A 17238-nucleotide genomic window follows, 5' to 3' on the forward strand; every position below is an offset into this window, starting at 1 on the left:
ATTTTACCAATTCACCCCTAAAATCCATGTGTACGTTTGCAATTGAGAGCGACACACAATACTTGATGCACGATGTTCGTTACTTGATGTTAATTTTATGCTCTATGTTATATACTAGATACTTGATCCTTGATACTCGATACTCAAGAAAATAATGAAAAAAAATGGTAAAATAACAACAACAATGGAGAAATTCAAATTTTGAAACTGTCAAAACAATTAACATATATATACAACATTTTTGTTACTTGTGGGCTCGAAATATGAAGAAGATTCAACGAGTGAAAATCAATATCGAATGAGAGGAATTGAATTTACCACCAATAGTAGCCGTATGATTTTCTCCATTCCCTCGATGCTGCTTTAGCTAGAGAATGATGATCATCGTCGGCTGCAACGTTTGAAGCAAAGTAACCAAGCATTGCCAAGTTGATTTTAGCTTTTGCAATCTTGGCTGTTATGGTTTCTTCACTTTCATAGGCAATCCATGTATTATCACAATGAGTGTAGGCAATTGGATATTTGTGGTCAATGAGAACATTAGTGACATTATTGTTATCAACTATAAATTTTTTAACATTCCTATACTCTATGAGACCTTCCATGGATATATTTTGTCCTTGAGCTGGTCCTTGGGCAGGTGAAAACACATTGTGATTGTAAGATCTCTCAAGTTTCCATGCCCATCCATGAAAAGGAAGTCCAAATATCATCCTTTTGGTAGGCATACCTTTCTCAATCCATGTTCTTATACCTATAAAAGGTCGAGTTCAACACATATAAAATATAACGATTAGTACGTAAAAATGTATGTATAAACACACAAGAGAGAGTAATCCCGTATCAGAAAGGTCAGAAAAAAAAAAGTGAATGAGGTTTTGTTTAAGGTGTATGTGGGTAAAATGTTTTTTAAAAAATATTGAATAACCTTTTGTTGACATACAATATGAGTGAAATTATTACCAAAATATGCACCCGTATGCAAGTGAAAAAGCAGTCTTCCTCTCGCTTGTCTCGCTTAAAATTTGTTTCATTTTCACCAAAATTGGTGTCGCTCTCTCAAACTCAGTATTGTTCGTTTCACTAGGCTTTTCCATTTCATGGTGTTGCTCTCTTTTCTCTCGTTCTCTTACTTTCTCGTTGTCTCTCAATCTCTCATTGTCTTTCTTTCCACTCAGTGATCTCTCACTAGCTCTCCCTCTCACTCTTCACCGCTCTATCTTCACAGGAGCTAGTCTCGAATGCACCGGAGTTGCTCACGTATGGATTCATCATGACGGAGAAGAAAACATAGAGGGAGAAAAACGTGCGAGAAAGAAGAAGAGAAAAAAATATATATATATATTGTAATTTCATGTGAACGTGACATCAACAACAATCTCATTTCACATTTAGAAAGAAAAAAAAAAACTAGGTCATCATTTGCCATTTTAGACCTTTAAAATCGATAATATATACAATCAAATCCCTTTTAAACACTATAAAAGAAGTCAATGACTTTTTAGTTTCAAAGGTTGAAACACCATAAATAAATTTAGATGTTTTAACTTTAATTTTTTTTTTTTTTTGTTAAATGTCAAGAAATCAACAAATACTAATAAACAGAAATCGTAAAAGAAAATAAAAGAATCCGCACAAAGATCTACGTAATTAATATCAACAAAAATCATAAATTTATTATAGCTTTCTTTTAGATGTAACCAATGGTTCCAAAGTAATTTTATCCCAATCACATGAACTATAACCAAAATCAAACTCATGCCAAAATAAAAAAAGATAGAAAACAATACCAAAATATCCACCCAAAGTTGCCTTGCTTGGATTATTGAATAATGCTGAGGATGGTCCAGTTTCATTGCTTGAAGAAATAGGGGTGAAAATATCATAAGCAATCACATTAACCCAATCCAAAGTTCTTCTCATTGTTTCAATTGGATACATAACACCATCATCTTTCCCTATATAAGGTAAGTAAAAGACTGTTGCAACAAGGATCAATCTTGGCTTATGACACTCTTTACCTTCTTTCACAAAATCATTATAACACTCAAGAATAAGAGCTTCAAAATTGGCCATTTCCTCCCTAGAAGAAGGGTACAACCATTGAAGATCCACACCATCAAAATTACTCTCTCTTGCTTTCGAAATTAAAGATCGAATGAACGTCGCACGGTTCGAAGAGTCCCTAGCCATGGCTGCAAATCTTCCATGATCACCTTTTGCATCATCTTCTGATTCGTTGATGGACAACAAAGTTTTTACCTCGTGATTTTTCTCTTTGATGGCTTTGGAAAATTGGTCAATTAGGGGTTTTGTGGAATTTGAAATGGAGAGTTCATAAGTTTGGGGGTTGATACTAACACAACCACCACAGAAGAGATGAGTGAAAAGATTGGTATCAATTTTTGAAATGGGAAAGTGGGTGTTGGTGTGGGTGAACCAATAGCCTCCATTCACAAAAATTTTGAAGGCCATATTTGATATGTTTTGTAAATACTCTATTTGAGATCAAGGGTGATGTATTATATATATACATGATTAGTCAATGCTAAAACAATACATTAATTTTCATATTTCATATTCTATTATTTTGATTAATTAAACAAATTTACTTAACTTTCCTTTACCTCATTAATTATCTCTAATTGAATTCACTTCTACAACATCTAACTTTTTCTTTTTTTCATATAAATTAGACGTTTTATATATATATATATACGTCTAATTGAATTCACTAGTTCTTTTACTATTGACCTAGTGAAGTGAATTATAATAAATTTAATTATACTCGTACTTTAATACTCTCGACCTTTTATTACGTGATTTCTTATCTTCATGGAATAATAGAAATCATCCAAACTTATACTTCATATTTAATTTTCATCATTAACATTGAACATGATTAGGGTTGAATTCTATCTCTCACTCATAGTTTATCATCTAATTATTTCTTTAAAAAGAAAAAGAAATGACATTGCAAACTTTAAATTTCCTTAAAGAATGACCATTGACTTTAATGAACTTCATTAATTAAATTTAGTCTTTTATTTTAATTTAATTTTAAAAAATAATTGTATAGTGGATGAAATATTTATATATTATTTGTTACAATATGAACATAATTTATAATGACAATATTTAAATATGAACACAAATCTAAAATTTAAAATATTGTTTAATGGCAATTTCGTAATGATACGTCTCAAACAATTACGAATCTATCGTTAAAAATCAATTTTTGACATTTGACAAATTGGTATTTGTCATTAAATATGTCATCGTTATTATTTTCATGAAATATTTTTAAGTTTGATCTGTTTTGTCTGTCAAGAACAAACCTAGAATAACTATAATTGAATGTCAATAACATGTCTAGCATGATAGTATTATGTAATACATTTTTATACAATCTTTTTTTACAAACAAGTTCTAAATAAATTAACAATAGCTTATTATCACATCAATTTTAATTATGAATAAAATTAATTTTATTGTTTACAAATATAATATCAAACTCATTTTAAACATCTATTTGAGCTATAATTTAACTATAAAATATGTCATCAAACACATATCCATAATTTTACCTAAAATTGATATCAGCAAAGAGTCATTATTTGATAGCAACCAAAATCCTCCCATTTTATTCTACTAAAAACTAATGTTAAAAGGTTAATCATTTATAAATGTTGTGTTAACATGATTATTAAAGTTGAAATTTAACTCCAATCATTAAACAAAATTTTAATTGGGTTCTCATTCTCTGTTAGTTTTGTTTGCAATAGTTGAGTAGTTTTGGGTGATAGATAACCAACTCATTTTTGCAACCATTTGATAAAAAATGGTAAGATCAAAAAACAATCTAAGATAAATAAACTTTGAAAAATAATAATCACAATAATCGTTTCGTTAGAAACTATTTATAGTTATCGTCAACGAAAAAAAACTTAATTCAATTAACATTCATATATACTAAAAATCGACTTATTCTTGATTGGAATCCTATTATCTATGTGAATTGTTCCAAACAAAAAAGACTTATATGTCCCATCTCAATTAAAAGAAAATAACTAAACTAAACTTGTGGACTAAAGTGAATGAAGCAAACAATTTTCAATCTTCCTATTTATGTTTTCTAATTTAGCTCAATAAAAAGAATTTCACTTCAAAATTTAGTTGAAATTGATTGTATGAATTTTCTCATTCCTTTCTCTTTTGAGTATACACCACTGAATATCTTCACCGTTATCCTCAACCTTCAACTCACTTCCATTTGCAGTTTCTTCATGGTTTGATCAAAGCTCAACCCAACCAACAATGGCCATCACTTCACTTTCTTCCCTACAATCCACCAATGTCTCTTCCACACCTTCCATCTCCCCTCTTTCCATATCTTCTCCTTCTTCTTCTTCTCCTTCTTCTTCTTCTACCTCTCTTTCTCTCCAACTATCCTCATTTCGTCCTACTCGCCTTCGCTCCTCCTCTGTCTTTACCCACCCCCATTTGACTCGAACCCCTAAATTGAAGGTTTGATTTCTGAAATTCTGTTCTTCTTTGTGTTTTTCGTTTTTTGATTTGAGATTATGTGTTTCTTTAGGGCCTGAAGGTGAATTGTGCAGCTGCGGAGCCGTTGAAGGTGATGATATCGGGTGCGCCAGCCTCCGGTAAAGGAACTCAGTGTGAGTTGATAGTTCAGAAGGTAATTGAAATTTACATGAATAGAAGGAAATCCCATTAGTGTCTGGAACATCCTCAAAAATGCTTGTTGGAGTATATGTGATTTATCCTGCAATGTGAATTGCGAACGCTTAATGCTTGGGTTTTTACTTAATTTGGGACGAAGTTCGAGTTGCAATGAGAGTTGTTTAATCTGAAGTAAATGGTGGTTCTATTCTAACTTGTATGTGCCTTTTGTCTTCTACTCAACGTAATAGATTGATATTTATGTCTGTAGTTTTAAAGTTTGTTTGTTAGCCATATAAAATATTCAAATAAAATAGTTTCAATATCACGTAAATAAATTAATGAGTAAGTTTTAAACTATGACATGATTGGTTTTATAATAATGCCTTGGCTCACTACGATACAACCATGGTGGAATTGGTCTAGTGGTCAACCATGTAAATAATAGGCGGTTCCTAAACCATTGCCTAATAGTAAATGAGAGCATGAGTTTACCCTTTAATAAAGGGCTAAAAGTTAATGAGTTCAATACAACAGTGGTCACTTATTTAGGACTTAATATTTTTTTGGCCACCTAGACTTTGTAGAATTAAACGAGTTGATATATAATATCAGTCAAAATGTCTGTAAGTTGATCACGATACTCACCCATAATATTAATAATAATTACAACTAAGTGCTTTGGGTGGAGAAGTTTAAGTTGTCGTGGCCATATGCTTAGAATTTCATATCCTATAAATTACCCTGGTAACCAATTTCAGCAGGCAAGCACGTACACTTTTTGGACCAAGTTGTCAGGTTTTATCAATGTGTCCGGGTTCCGGTCTGAATTCATGTTTGATTGAAGAATGTTAGTTGTCTTGCTGAAGTTCTGCTCTATAGGTAGAAAATTATATTGCCGATAATGTTAATGTTAGCACAGGCATGATATTTCAGTATTGTCATATTTTGGTGGAGAGTAAAAGGGTGCAATTGTTATTACGCAATAATGTTGGCGTAATTCAAAATGGGAATTGAGAATTGAGATTACCAGCAATTCAGCATTTACTTATACCGGTACAAAAGAAAGGAGAGAAAAAAGGAAACCACACGTTTAGAAAACTGGTTTTAGATCATTCTTAATTTATCTTGAAGAAAATGTCAAGAAGCTATTCTATCATAGTTCATAAGTTTTCAAAGTATCATGTCTACTTCATTGACTGATTTCGACTCATTCTTCAGTTTGGCCTCGTGCACATATCAACTGGTGATATATTAAGAGCAGAAATTTCAGCTGGGTCAGAAATTGGAAACAAAGCGAAAGAGTTCATGAATTCTGGACGGCTTGTTCCTGATGAAATTGTGACTACTGTAAGACGTGGATCAATGCTCTTTCGAGCTCAAAATTGATTTTCTTATCTGTGTGGTGTTCGTGATGTGAGCTTTTTTTGTTTTGTAGATGGTGACAACACGGTTATCAGGCAAGGATGCAACAGAAAAGGGATGGCTTTTAGATGGATATCCGCGGACCCTTTTGCAAGCGGAAAGTTTGCAGAAGTTGCAAATCAGACCAGATATTTATCTTATTTTGGACGTATGTACTTCATGCACTAATTTTCATTTGTTGGGGCATACATTTGATCATCATCGTCATCATTTAAAATAATAATTAAACTAAATATCTTAGACTTCTAAATATTTTGATATCCTGGAGTACTACACTACGTTCAGGTTCACGATAGGATATTACTATTGGACTTGGTATTCCAATCATGGTTCTATCTTAAAGTTAGGGAAGAATTAGACCATTTATACAGCAATAGCCGCCCATTTATACTACAACTTGTGGATCAATCTCTTGAACTTTTTGGTCATCTCTTTAATCTGTTATTCCAATTGTGATACTGCCTAGAAAGAGCATTTGAGATAATTCCTTAGAAAAAGATGCATGACTTTTAATTTCATCAACAATGTACTTTATCCATATGTTTGAAATAAGTTCCGGTTCAATGCGTTAACACTCATGGGCCTTAAGTATAATAGAATCTAGAAATGTTCCTTTTCTCTTTTTCTCAGATCTCTATGTAGATCTATTTTTTCCCTTTTGGAGGGATGCTTCCGATTAAACAGCTCTGTTCCAATAAAATTGTGAATTGTCCACAAGTGTATTTGGGGTAGATGTTTTATATATTAATTGCACAATAAGTTGGCTCACATTTTGAGCAAATGAAAATTTCTTATACCAGTGATGATGAACTTTTTATTTTAGTGTTTAGAGGTTTGATTGTACATTTCTAATACTCAGGTTCCTGACGAAATTCTAATCGACAGATGCATTGGTCGAAGGCTTGACCCAGAGACAGGGAAGATTTACCATCTGAAATATTTCCCCCCAGAAACGGAGGAAATTAAAGGGAGACTTGTCGTTCGACCTGATGACACTGAGGAAAAGGTTAGTTACTTTTAAGAAATTGTTTAAATATTTACAGAACACGATCCTGTGTGCTTACTTTTTGTATGACTGCTTATTATGTTCTTATAGGCATTCTAACATTTATTTAATGTAATTTCTGTTTAGGTAAAGCAGCGTTTGGAAATTTATAAGCGTAATGCAGAAGCGATAGCACCAGTGTACTTAAATATTGCAAAGAAGGTAGTTAATTACGAGTGTGCTTGTCAGAATTATGCATATACGTGTCTTCTGTTGTGTTTATTTCTTACCTTCATTTCTTCCTTCCATATAAATTCTAACGATATTTCTTAACAATCCTATAAATATAGATTGATGGAAGCCGTCCTAAAGAAGAAATTTTTGAAGAATTATCATCATTGTTATCACAGATACAAAAAGAAAAGGCTATGAAGTCAGGTAATGCTTCGTTTTCTGTGGAATTCGCCACAATTTTTACCAGAGAATAAAGGAACCGTTCACAGGGTGGCTTGTAATTACAATTACAATTTAATGATAGTCCCTGCTGATTCTTCAAAATGGTTAATCTGATATTTCTCAGACATTTTTTTCCTTGTATATGAGAAGCTATTTACTATCGCATGCCTAAGCCATTTATCTGTACATTTATCAAATCACACCCTACATTTTCTTTGTATTAGGTAAATCAACCCTCGGAATCAAGAGTACTTCAACTCAGGTTTGCTCTGTATGATTAAGAAGAGGAATTTTGAAATATTCATTATTTTCTGCAAATCATGTGTTTGTAGTTGACATTAAAATAAGATTCGTCAGAAAAAAAAAAATTAGAAGATTCCCTTAAATATATAAGATTTATAATAACTAGAAAAATCCCTCTAAATATGTGTTTACGTATTTATCTATTCTCTTTTTACAGGATAGCTGGAGAGGGATACCAACTAGATTGAATAACATTCCTCACTCGAGAGAAATCAGGAAATACTTCTACGATGATGTGCTTCAAGCTACCAAGCGTGCTGTACAAGCCGGTAGAACTAGATTAAAGGTTCCGTGTTATACTTACTTTTATTCAGACAAGTTTATCTTCCTATGTTATAGAATTCATCCATGGTTTGTTTTTTTTAAAATGAAGTATCAATAACCTAACAGTTATATTTTTAGTCAAATTTGAGATTAAACATTCCCATAAGCTCTGGATGAGTCATAATTTCTAGAGCTGCACAATTTGACTGTTATATCCATAACAAGTTCATTGTCTCGTTCAATTATTAGTTGGATCCTGTTATTATTTCCATGTCTTGTAATCTTACTGGAATATATCTTTTCTGCGTTTCTGGTGGGTGGAGTTCAAGAGCTTGGATCATTAAGACTCGCACTCTTGACTGCAAGTTTAGCAATATGAAAGAAGTGGATGTATTTCATAAAAGTATGACACTACGAAGTGAAGCCTTGAATGGTATACTTCTGCAAGTGCAAAGTATAGGAAATTCAAAGATGATGTTAGGGCATTCATAAGTTGCAGATTTACCACATAGATTTTCACATTGTCATCAAAATGTGTATCTTCAGAGGCTGATAATTTTTTGCTTGTTTTGAATCCCAATCAACAGGTGGAGAATAATATTCCTGAGCTTAATCCTGAAATGGTAGGAAGCTTATTCCTCCTGATTCCCCTAAAAATAATCCTGAGTTAACCGCGTCTGCCATCCACAGGATGTTTATCGAATAGGTACACTTATGGAACTTGTTCGGACCATTGCTCTTTCATTTGCTGATGATGGAAGACGTGTAAAGGTAATTTTTCTGATTTCTCTCGAGACCAGAATGCTGGTACCCACCATCTGACATTTTATCTCCAAGGTATGCATACAAGGGTCCATGGGGGAAGGTGCACTTTCTGGAATGCCACTGCAGCTTGCTGGGACTCGGAGAATCTTAGAATACATGGACTGGGGAGAGTATGGGGCTCTGGGGACCTTTGTCAAGATTGGTTCAATTGGTACTGATCTCAACATATGAAAAATTAGTTTATGCACTTTGTTTCCACCTGCATGTTAATCTCGCTGGACTGGAGTGTGTACTTTCGGGAAAGTCATCAGGGGAAAGGTACGTCAAGAGGCGAGGATGATGACAGGAGGTTGAGCGACTTTGAGTCTTTGACCCATGATTCATTTTTATTCTAGACTCCATGATTCTCCCGCCTGTTCTCCTTCCTAATCAGTTTCTTTTAGCTGTATATTTCGTTCGAGTTGTAAAGAATTAGGAACAATTCAAGTTTCTTTCTGTTGTTAGCATTAATGTTTTAGCTCGGATTTCATTTATTTCAAAAGGAAGTACGATGAAATTTTCTAAGTTCAACAGGGATGAGGTCATCCTTCTCAGTAGAACAAAGGCATTCCGTGTACGTAGTTTCTTAGACTCCCTTTCTTCCTCTTTGGAATTCTTTGGACCAGCCTCCTTTATGTTTATATGTTTCCAATAGTCGGTGGAAAGAGGTCTATCTTTTATGAAATTTTAAAATTTGAGAACCCTCGTAAGGGTAGTTTTTAATTCTTGTAGGCAAGAATCAACATGAATATGTAGTGTTTGTGGCTAAGTTGGAGGAGTTGTAATGGAAAATCGTCGACATATTATTTAGGAAGGTAAGGCTCTGCCAAATTTGATAGTAAGGGCCTTTTGCAATATGCTGTGCAACAGAGTCTGAAAGGGAAGTATATCTTAAGTCACCTTCTCTGAAAAGACAACTCGTTTTGGACTCTTTAGAAAGCCACTCATAATGCCATTCGTGAAAATCAAGACCTAAGGGGTTAGAACTAAGCATGTCATAATTAAACTTGAACAATGCAGCTAAGAGCCCAACAAGACGTATGCACTTTAAGTCAAAAAAACCAAGTCTTTCACGGCCACGTGGATTTCCTATGATTCAAAAAGTCCTTCAAGTCAAAGACTACATAATACATAATACATGGATATTCTCACACTATAGTACATTAATTGGATTTCTTTTTATTTGCAGAAGATTTTATACTTTCAAATGATTCATGTTCATTTTGTAATTACAGGTGCAAAAGAAGTTGACGATGAAGATGACATGTTCATCTTAGTAGCTCCTCAGAATGCTGTTGGAAATTGTATCATAGATGTAAGCAACAACGTGGACATTATCAACTCTTAATATGAAAATGGGAGCTCTTTGATTTAGGATGAAGCTTTATAAATTATGAAGCTCATATTGTCAAGTAAATGCAGGATATGAAAGCGATGACAGATGCAGCAGGTGACCGACCTGTAATTCTTGTAAATCCCAGGCTCAAGGTTCGTTTCTAACTGACCCTAAATTATAATCCATCGATATTTGTTGATTTCTATTGGGATCTCTATCGTACATTTGGGAATGAAGTAGAAATTCGAATCTATCAATACTTCGTTTACTTGGATCATCTTGCCAAACGTGTTGGATAATCGAGCTTCATTATTATTAATGATCCGTTGATTTGTGAACCATCAACAAAAGAAATATTGGCAAGAAATAACTGGAGATCTAAGTTAATTGCAGCAGGCCATTGGAACATCACCCGACATTAAAAATTATTGAGAATTTTTTTAAAAAGAGGCATCGCGCATCTGTTTTAAGCAGAAATTCATTATATGAGTTGGTTCATTGACCCTGCTACTCTATATTTTTTGTATCGTGTAATTTGATGAACTTATTTCAATTCTTCAGGACTTACCTGGTTCGAGTGGAATAATGCAAGTGAGTATTAAAAACATCATTTGGAATGAAGTTTTGAGCAGAGTACATGTCTGATGCTTCACATTCTTGTTAGACAATGGGGCGTGAGAAAAGGCTGGAGTATGCAGCATCGTTTGAAATCTGCTACTTCTTCCGGCTTCTCTATTATGCAGGGACACAGTATCCAATCATGGGGGCTCTGAGGTAAAACAAAGGGTTGAAAATTGAAAAGTTTTTGAGTGTATTTCCCTCTTTTTATGTGAAAAAAACCCGCAACAATTTCAAGCTTCACAGATTCATATGAATTTGTTTATGATTTTGAACTTCATTTTAGGAGGTGGCTTTAAGGCTGCCTCCCATTGGAATCTAGAATGAAATTTAGAAGCAGTATTCAAATTGATTTCATCCTCGTGTTTGTCTTAGGATGTCTTATCCATATGGGTACGAACTCTACAGAAGGGTGGATGAACCTTCAGGAAAGGAAAAATATATTGAACTATCCAAGTATCCCAAAAGGCCATCCACAGATGATATCAATGATGCTTTTCAAGGAAACAAAAGGTAAAAGAAGAAGAAAAAAATGAGAACCTTCATCTTCTTCACCCTTCTATTTACAAACTCTGTTGTCTGATCTTGATCCAATTTATGCTATATGTCGCTTGCAGAAAAGAAGCGAAGAGCTCGTCAGGAATCTGGTAAGGAAAAAAAAAACTGCAAGTCCAAATTTTCTAGTAGTCTTTGTTGAGAAAGTCAAGTTACATTCAAATGTTTTACAAATTCAGGGGCTTCCTGAGTGGGATTCTTTGAGCTCATGATGAACGGTTAAGCAATTGGAGATGGGAGATAAAATGAAAGCAAGATAAATTTGAAGGTACAATCATGTACATAAAAGAAAGCAAATTCTGTATTTATACATTGAAATTTGTCGGAAGAAACAAAGCACAAGGTACAAACAACTTCAAATTCTGGACACGTAGCATATTCGAACTATTACACCTATATCATAATATCTAAGAACACCTAAATTGTAAGGGAAAAGAGAAACCCACACACAAATTCAAACAACACCCACCCACTACAGTGAAACAATGAAATGGTTATATTGCTATATAGAAGAAACCCACCTATAAACCCTAGTCGTTATGAGTAATAGAAACCTAGAAGAACGAACTGTCAGCTTCACTTCAGTCAGTTCATCTGCTCGAAAACTCAAACATCTCCCTGTTGAAAAAATAAAGGAAGATGCCGAGGTAAACCAAGCAATCACCTTCGAAAGTAAGAGCACACCAATCTCAAACCATTGCCCAATCATTCCGTTCATCCCAAATCATTTAAGGAATTGCTCACTTCTTTGACTCGAAGTGATCATTCTAAATCAAGTCGTAGCAACCGCCTAAGATCGGTTGTTGCAATCCCGTTCTTAACTGCAAAAGACGGCAAGGGCACCGAACTCGGAGGCGGCGAAGCGAAGAACGCACCCGATCCAGCATACATACCATCCTTGAAGTCCGTTAACACAACCTGCTTCTGCATCAAATCAGCGTCTGGACCCAACCGATCAGTAGATCCCAAAACCAAATCCACCTCCTCACCTTTCGATTCTAATCTCCTCTTACCACAAGAATCATCACCACCAGCACCAACTCCTCGATCAGGAGTCAATATTTCTCCACGCTTCAGGATCTTAACCTGACCCATAACCAAACTCCTCGTTGCCATCTTCGCCGTAGTAGATGACTCCCTCACCCGGCTCCGCTCTCTGTTAGCTTGACGGTTAGCCTTCAATCCCACCGATGCACTCCTCCTCCGTCTGCCTGAACAACTCCTAGCATCATGATTCAAGTTAGGGTTTGAAGAAGTACTAGTACTATTAGGGTTAGAATTTCGCCGAGAACTCAACGGTGCTGATAGCACCAATCCTTGGTGGCGTAAGCCTTTCCCAAGGCAGTCCTGTGGCGGAAGAATCACGGTTGCCATAGATTCAAATTCACAAAAGAACAAGAACAAGGAAGAAAAAAAAGGGGGGGGGAGGGGGAGAGAGAAAGAAAAAGTGTCGCCTTCTTCGTCTAAGAGAGTTTTTTAGGGATGAAAACCAGAGGAACGTAATGGGGGAGTTTATATAAAGAATCCTCGAGGGAGGGTTTTTCTTTTTCACACGCGCCACACGTGTGATCGTGAACCGCCTTATGGGGTTTGACGTGGATTACCCGTTAGTTGATAAAAAAAAATATCACAGACAAATCTGATTGGTGGAGTTACATAATCGTTTACTTGCTCTGTAATTTTATAAATTTTCTTTTTTGGAAAATTCCTTTTTTTATTTTTCAAAAAGGTGGATATATATATATTAGTATGCAATTTTTTCCTTTAGAAAAATTGTTTTATTCTTCCAAATACAACCTAAATACGGTTGAAAATATTTATAACATATTATAACATTTGAGATTATAATCCATAGACTTGATAAAATTTGATTTATTTTGTTAATTTTTAGATATATTAATTTATTCTGTTGTATTTAAAAATCTCTAGGTAAAAAACCACAATATATTTTCATCATTGAACAAAAAGGAAAGTGTGAGAAAAAAATTGTTATTCTTTATTTATATGGCTATATTATAAGGTGTTTAGTTGATCTAGCTTGTCTCAAATAAAAATAGATTATTTATCTTTAAAAAATAGTTCAAAATTTATTTCTTTTATCAAACATGAAACTAGGTGATAGACATTGTTTGATCTTGTTTGTATTGAAAAAATTGTGAAGCACAATCTAAGTCTCAGCTTCAAACTTTATCATAATACTAAAAATTTAAGCATTATTAAAACACTTGTTAACCTTAGGACCAATAAAATGTAAAATACCCCACCGCCATTGTAATACTAGTTTGAATCTTATTTTACTACTATTACTAATTTTTATCATGTATTTCATTCATATGCTAACATGGAACTTAGAAATATATATATATAAATAAATAAAAACGTGTCAAAGCAAGCGATAATTGGAAGTCCTCTAACTTAATATTGAAAAAATAATAACAACCAAAAAAATAATAATAAATCAAACCAAAATCTTAAACCTTGGGATCATTAACGAGCATTTAGAGATGAAGTTTTTCAAAGATAAAAATATTTACATTTCATTATTGAAAAAATAAAATTAATTATATATTCTATCAAATGTTTTATTTTTTATTTTTAAAATGTCCATAAAAATACCTCCATTTAACGAGGCCTCGGAAAAAGAAAAAAAGAATGATTAGAAGCGTGTGAAGTGAGGTAAGTGCGGGGTAATGTGTAGTTTATGGGTTTTGAAGGGGCAAATTTGGAGAATAGAGTCCTAAAGTAAAGTAGGGAGAAACTTAATCAAAAGGAAAAGAAAGAAAAGAAGGTGGCATGATTTTGACACGTGTTCATTGGGGCAACCGACTTCCACATTTTTTACAACCAATCACTTTTTTTTCCTTTTCTTTTTCTTTTTAATTTCAAATATGAACGAAGATACGAAAATGCTCTGTTCATGTGTTTGTAAAATAATAAATAAATTTATATTTTGAGATTTGAGATTTTGGTTTTTTTAAATTAACTTAGCTCCGTCTTAATTATAATTAGTATGATGTTTTATTTTAGAGGGTGAGGGTTTGAATTAAAGATATGAACTGTTGTAGATTTACTTATCCATCAGTCTCTTTTGCTAACTTTTCATCGTTTACATTTTACACTATTTATCCAATTTTATAATTTAATACACTAAAATAATACAATAATACATGAAACTAGATTTTTTATTATAGGTTAGTATGCTTTTAAATTAAAAGACAAATTTTTAAAATAAAAAGATGCAAACAATTAAAATTTACGTGGTTTGACGCCTCTGATTAAAAAAATCTTCAAATTGAATCCTCTTGAAGTCTTTCTATCTAGAATGAAATTAGCTTATGAGAACCGGATGAAATAATAGGTTTAGAAAGAAACAAAGAGAATAAATTAGCTTGATTAAAAGCTGTTTTTCTAACAAAGAATATGTTTTCAGTACGCATATTTATAACTTATATTTATAACTCCTTTTCCTCGAGGGAGTAGGAAAGAATGATTCTATAAATTTTAAAATCTCATATTTATAACTTTTTTTCGGGAGGAAATAAGATTAAATTATAAGATTATATTAATTTTAAAAAATATAAATTAATATAAAATTTAAATCAATTAATTAAATCATATTTGTTAATATTTCATTGGATGAATATACGTTCCATGTATTATAGTTTTAACTTAAATTAATTTAAAATTAAAATAATAATTCTTCAATTAATTAATAAATAAATAAAATCTGAATTATATTTAAATATAAACTTATTTTATAACTAAAAATTTTAATATGAATATAATATACATTAAATTAATATGTGAACTCAATCAAATAATTTATTTATTTTAAATTAATTTTGAATCATATTCAAAATTAAAATTTATATGATAATATTCACTAAAGTATACCATCTTACATTATACCAATTTTTAAAGTAAATTAATTTATGAGTTGGTTGGGTTGACGACTCCAATAACCCAATTTGTATTTCATATTGAACCCAATCTTTCAAATATTGTCGAATTATATCGTTTTTTTCATTATTATGTTCGTTCGATTTAGAATTGTTGTACATGTCATATTGATAAATATATCAAAAAAATTCAAACATCATTCTAAACATTGTCCATAAATAATAAATAATAAATATATTATTAATTCGAATTAAGTTGAATTAAATTGAATTTTTAACTTTCCTTCCTAAGACTAAAACTTTTAACCTAACCCAACTTATATTTTAAACTAATCTAATTGTTGGATTATCGAGTTATTTAAGTTTTAAGTTGAATTATTAAAATATATGTTTTTGGCAGTAAATAAAATAGGGGTAGCCACGTAGCAGAGCTATAAATGTAGAACATTAAATTCCCATAAATAAGAGGGTCCCACATAGTAATTAATTGAATAAAATCATTTGGCTGAAAAAAAAAGTAAAATAATATAAAAGATTATGTGGCGATCCATCCGCCGACCAAAAGTCATGGCCGACCCGCCGGTCTATTCCATCTCTATGATTTTCTATTATTACTTCTTAATCAATCATAAACAAACATATTAACATATCATACTCTTAATTAATTATACGAATTAAAAAAACATCCAAAAAATTGAACACTCAACTTTTACAACTCTTTGAATTTAATACTTAAACTAACGACACTTGTAGAAATTAAAGGTGGATAAATTAATACAATTTAGTTTTGCTTTTTCAAACTAACATTGACGGACTCTCTCTTCTTCAGTCAACATCCATCGGTTTAGTTGATTTGCTCGCTTTTTGGTCTATTATGCTCATCTTTGTTGGAAAATTGGACTTTAAATACATAAATTGAGTCATCAAACATGTATAGTTATTACAATTCCTATAATTATATAAGTTTGACAATCAAATCTAAACACATGTATAAATTTTAGAGCTTAATTTTTATAATTGTATGTTTTAAGTGGTCTTTTTTTATATAATTTAAAAGCATGTTTAAATTAACTTGTTTTTTAAATATTTATAAACATTTTTATACGTTTTTTATTCACTTATAAAATCAATTCAAATGTGCACTAAATTTCATTATAATTTATTTCGTTTTTGTTTATCCAAAACACAATTCAATAGATCGATTAGTTATTTTTTCATATAGATACATATGTTATGAATGAATGGATTAAATTCAAAATTATATATACATATGGTTGAACATGGAAGAGGTCATTGTGGCAGTTCTAATAATTGTTTTATAAGACTTATATAGGTTATATTTTAATTGAGATATTTTAAATTTGACTAAGTACGATAATATAAAAGTTCAATTATTTGTAGTGAATATCCTTCCTCGAGTTGTAATATTTTATTTAATAATGCAAGTACAATTATACGTTGTATTTAAAAAAACTAAATGTAGGACTAAAACTCAATAATATCTATTCAAACTCTTAGTTAACAAAACAGTGTCTCCCATACCTTCTGTAATGATATAACCAAAAAAATAAAATGGTAAGACGAAAGAGAAAAAAATGATATATGTATAACTTTCACGTGACTGTTAATGGTTAAACTCTATTCATCCGTTCAACTCAGCCTATTTAACATTTCATCTATGATGTGGAAGATTCGAGTATCATATTTAATAAATAAAAATAATAATTACTAATTCATTTAACATTTTATATATACATGTGTGTGTGTGAACAATTGATAGAATAATAACAAAAAGAATTGATGTAAAATAAAGGTACATAAAGCTAAATTTTAAAATTCATAATTTATCTCTTCCACTACCCATAAAAGTGCTAAAAGAATATACAACAAAATCGAATGTAACGCATGTC

General features: G+C 32.0%; 3 protein-coding genes across 3 annotated transcripts; 1 reads left to right on the forward strand and 2 right to left on the reverse strand.

Annotated features, from left to right (window-relative positions):
• Positions 1-83: 83 nt before the first annotated feature.
• On the reverse strand, positions 84-2476 carry LOC101203468 (class V chitinase). Its single transcript, XM_004139353.2, has 2 exons — positions 1791-2476; positions 84-754 (listed from the first exon to the last, which is right to left on the reverse strand). Exons 1-2 carry the CDS (start codon positions 2473-2475, stop codon positions 315-317), a joined length of 1125 nt encoding a protein of 374 aa, XP_004139401.1. The 5' UTR covers position 2476; the 3' UTR covers positions 84-314.
• Positions 2477-4167: 1691 nt separating this feature from the next.
• Positions 4168-11792, forward strand: LOC101203230 (adenylate kinase 5, chloroplastic). Its single transcript, XM_011650418.2, has 19 exons — positions 4168-4527; positions 4598-4699; positions 5905-6033; positions 6122-6256; positions 6968-7114; positions 7241-7315; positions 7444-7531; positions 7774-7811; positions 8010-8138; positions 8704-8739; positions 8807-8887; positions 8954-9092; positions 10156-10235; positions 10343-10408; positions 10818-10847; positions 10921-11030; positions 11250-11387; positions 11492-11521; positions 11609-11792. The coding sequence occupies exons 1-19, from the start codon at positions 4318-4320 to the stop codon at positions 11631-11633; spliced, it is 1788 nt and encodes a 595-aa protein (XP_011648720.1). The 5' UTR covers positions 4168-4317; the 3' UTR covers positions 11634-11792.
• On the reverse strand, positions 11713-12906 carry LOC105434545. The gene has a single exon (XM_011650417.2). The coding sequence runs from the start codon at positions 12801-12803 to the stop codon at positions 12192-12194; it is 612 nt and encodes a 203-aa protein (XP_011648719.1). The 5' UTR covers positions 12804-12906; the 3' UTR covers positions 11713-12191.
• Between the last annotated feature and the right edge of the window lie 4332 nt (positions 12907-17238).

The sequence above is a fragment of the Cucumis sativus genome, chromosome 2 (assembly GCF_000004075.3).
Source record: "Cucumis sativus cultivar 9930 chromosome 2, Cucumber_9930_V3, whole genome shotgun sequence".
Lineage (NCBI taxonomy): Eukaryota > Viridiplantae > Streptophyta > Magnoliopsida > Cucurbitales > Cucurbitaceae > Cucumis > Cucumis sativus.